The sequence below is a fragment of the Chondrus crispus genome, genomic scaffold (genome assembly GCF_000350225.1).
Source record: "Chondrus crispus Stackhouse genomic scaffold, scaffold_17, whole genome shotgun sequence".
NCBI lineage: Eukaryota > Rhodophyta > Florideophyceae > Gigartinales > Gigartinaceae > Chondrus > Chondrus crispus.
The window spans coordinates 108,395-110,417 of record NW_005179069.1 but is presented as its reverse complement, the minus strand read 5'-3'; the positions used below and the strand labels follow the sequence as shown (position 1 = coordinate 110,417).

General features: G+C 63.3%; 1 protein-coding gene; it reads left to right on the top strand.

Annotated features, from left to right (window-relative positions):
- Positions 1-74: 74 nt before the first annotated feature.
- On the top strand, positions 75-1,386 carry CHC_T00008705001 (Cysteine synthase CYS1). XM_005714859.1 is given in 2 exon segments: positions 75-1,055; positions 1,056-1,386. The coding sequence occupies 1 exon segment, from the start codon at positions 75-77 to the stop codon at positions 1,053-1,055; it is 981 nt and encodes a 326-aa protein (XP_005714916.1). The 3' UTR covers positions 1,056-1,386.
- The last annotated feature ends 637 nt before the right edge of the window (positions 1,387-2,023 follow it).

Sequence of the window (2,023 nt, the reverse complement as noted above, 5' to 3'; positions counted from 1 at the left end):
TTCGGCAGAGAGCCCGCTCACGTCGAAGCAAGGCTGTCGCGCGCGCGCCCTCGGCGCAGGGCGCGCGCGTGCGCATGGTGGCGCCCGCGCGGCCCGCGGCGGCGGTGATGGACGCGTCGGACCTGATCGGGAACACGCCGCTGCTCAAGCTGAACCGGATCCCCGCGGCGGAGGGGTGCGTGGGCAACGTGTACTGCAAGATGGAGTCGCTCAACCCGTGCAGCTCGGTCAAGGACCGGATCGGGCGCGGCATGATCCTGGGGGCCGAGGAGGCGGGCCAGATCGTGCCGGGCAAGACGGTGCTGGTCGAGCCGACGTCGGGCAACACGGGTATCGCGCTCGCGTTCATCGCCGCCGCAAAGGGATACAAGCTCATCCTCACCATGCCCGACTCGATGTCCATGGAGCGCCGCATGGTGCTCCGCGCGTTCGGCGCAGACGTCGTGCTCACGCCCGCGGCGGGTGGCATGAAGAGCGCTGTCACTAAGGCGGAGCAGATTTGTAGCAACACTAAGGATTCGTTCATGCTGCAGCAGTTTGCAAACCCGAACAACCCGAAGGCACACTACGAGACGACCGGGCCGGAGATCGCCAACGCGATCGACTGCGACGTGTTTGTGTCCGGTGTCGGGACTGGCGGGACCGTGACCGGGGCCGGCAGGTACCTCAAGGAGAAGAACCCGAATACGTACGTGGTGGTGGTGGAGCCCGTCGAGAGCCCCGTGCTGTCTGGCGGGAAGCCCGGGCCGCACAAGATTCAGGGGATCGGGGCGGGCTTTGTGCCGGCCGTGCTGGATACATCGATCTACGACGAGGTTGTGCAGGTGCCGTCCGCCACGGCGATCGATATGGCGCGGCGTCTTGCCGTTGAGGAGGGTTTGCTGTGCGGGATCTCGTCTGGGGCGGCTGTGATTGCGGCGACTACAGTGGCCAAGCGCCCTGAATTTGCGGGTAAGAACATTGTGACTATCATCCCCTCGTTTGGAGAGAGGTACTTGACGTCGGCCCTCTTTGACAAGCAGCGTGAAGAGGCGTACGAGATGAAGGCCGAGTAGAGAGAAATTCGTAGTGAGAGGAAGTGCGGGCCTATGTAAGGGGTTTGCTGGAGGGATAGGATATCGTACCGCTTTTTTTTTTTGTAGCAAAAAGGGGGGGTGGGGGAAGCGGGCAGGGTGGTTGAGTTGAGCTGGGCTGAGCTGAGCTGAGCTGAGCTGAGCTGAGCTGAGATGAGATGAGCTGAGATGAGCTGTGAGAGAGGGACGTGTAGGATGTGTGTAGAAAGTGGTAGGGCGGGGAGGGTGTTGTACTGTATTTTGCAGGATGTCATAGTGGATGGTGCTGGGCGCTTCAATCACGGTAAACGCCTTTGAACATGTCGCTGCAAAAGATGTATGTACATTGTGTGGTGGTAGCGTCCGGCGGACATGTGAAACACTATGGAACAGCGATGACGCACGGCGGCATTCTCCTCATGGATGGACGACATAAACGAACGAGACAAACGCATACGTGTACGGTAGATGCGCAAAAAGAAAAGGACGGTCGCCCAGTCGTTGCGCGCTGCCCGCTGGTGTCGTTGCGCGCGCAGATGTCGTAGCCCGCTGCCGTCGTAGCCCGCTGCCGTCGTAGCCCGCTGCCGTCGTAGCCCGCTGCCGTCGTTGCGCGCTGCCGTCTTCTCTTCCGGCGCGCCCCCCAATGGACCGCGTGCAACTGTAAAACGCGGCGTTCAACGCTGGCGGCGCGGCAGCCGCACAAGTGCTGGCGTGTGGGCTCTGCGCGGACCGCGCCGTGCCGGACGTCCCGGGCTTCGCGCGCCTGTTCCTGGCGCTGCATGGCGCGGACGCGGCGCAGCGCGTCGACCATGCAAAGGCGCTCGTCGTGCGCTGGGAGCACGCGGGGGGGTTTGACTATGTTGAGGCGCTATGCGCGGCGGCCGACGTCATCGGGGAGGACGGCGATCGCGATATGGCGGAGGACTTGCTGACGAAGGCTGTGCGCGTAGCGGGCGAGACGGGCAATCAGC

Bases quoted from the DNA above. Each gene is read 5' to 3' on its own strand.
- CHC_T00008705001 (XM_005714859.1), top strand. From the start codon at position 75: ATGGTGGCGCCCGCGCGGCCCGCGGCGGCGGTGATGGACGCGTCGGAC.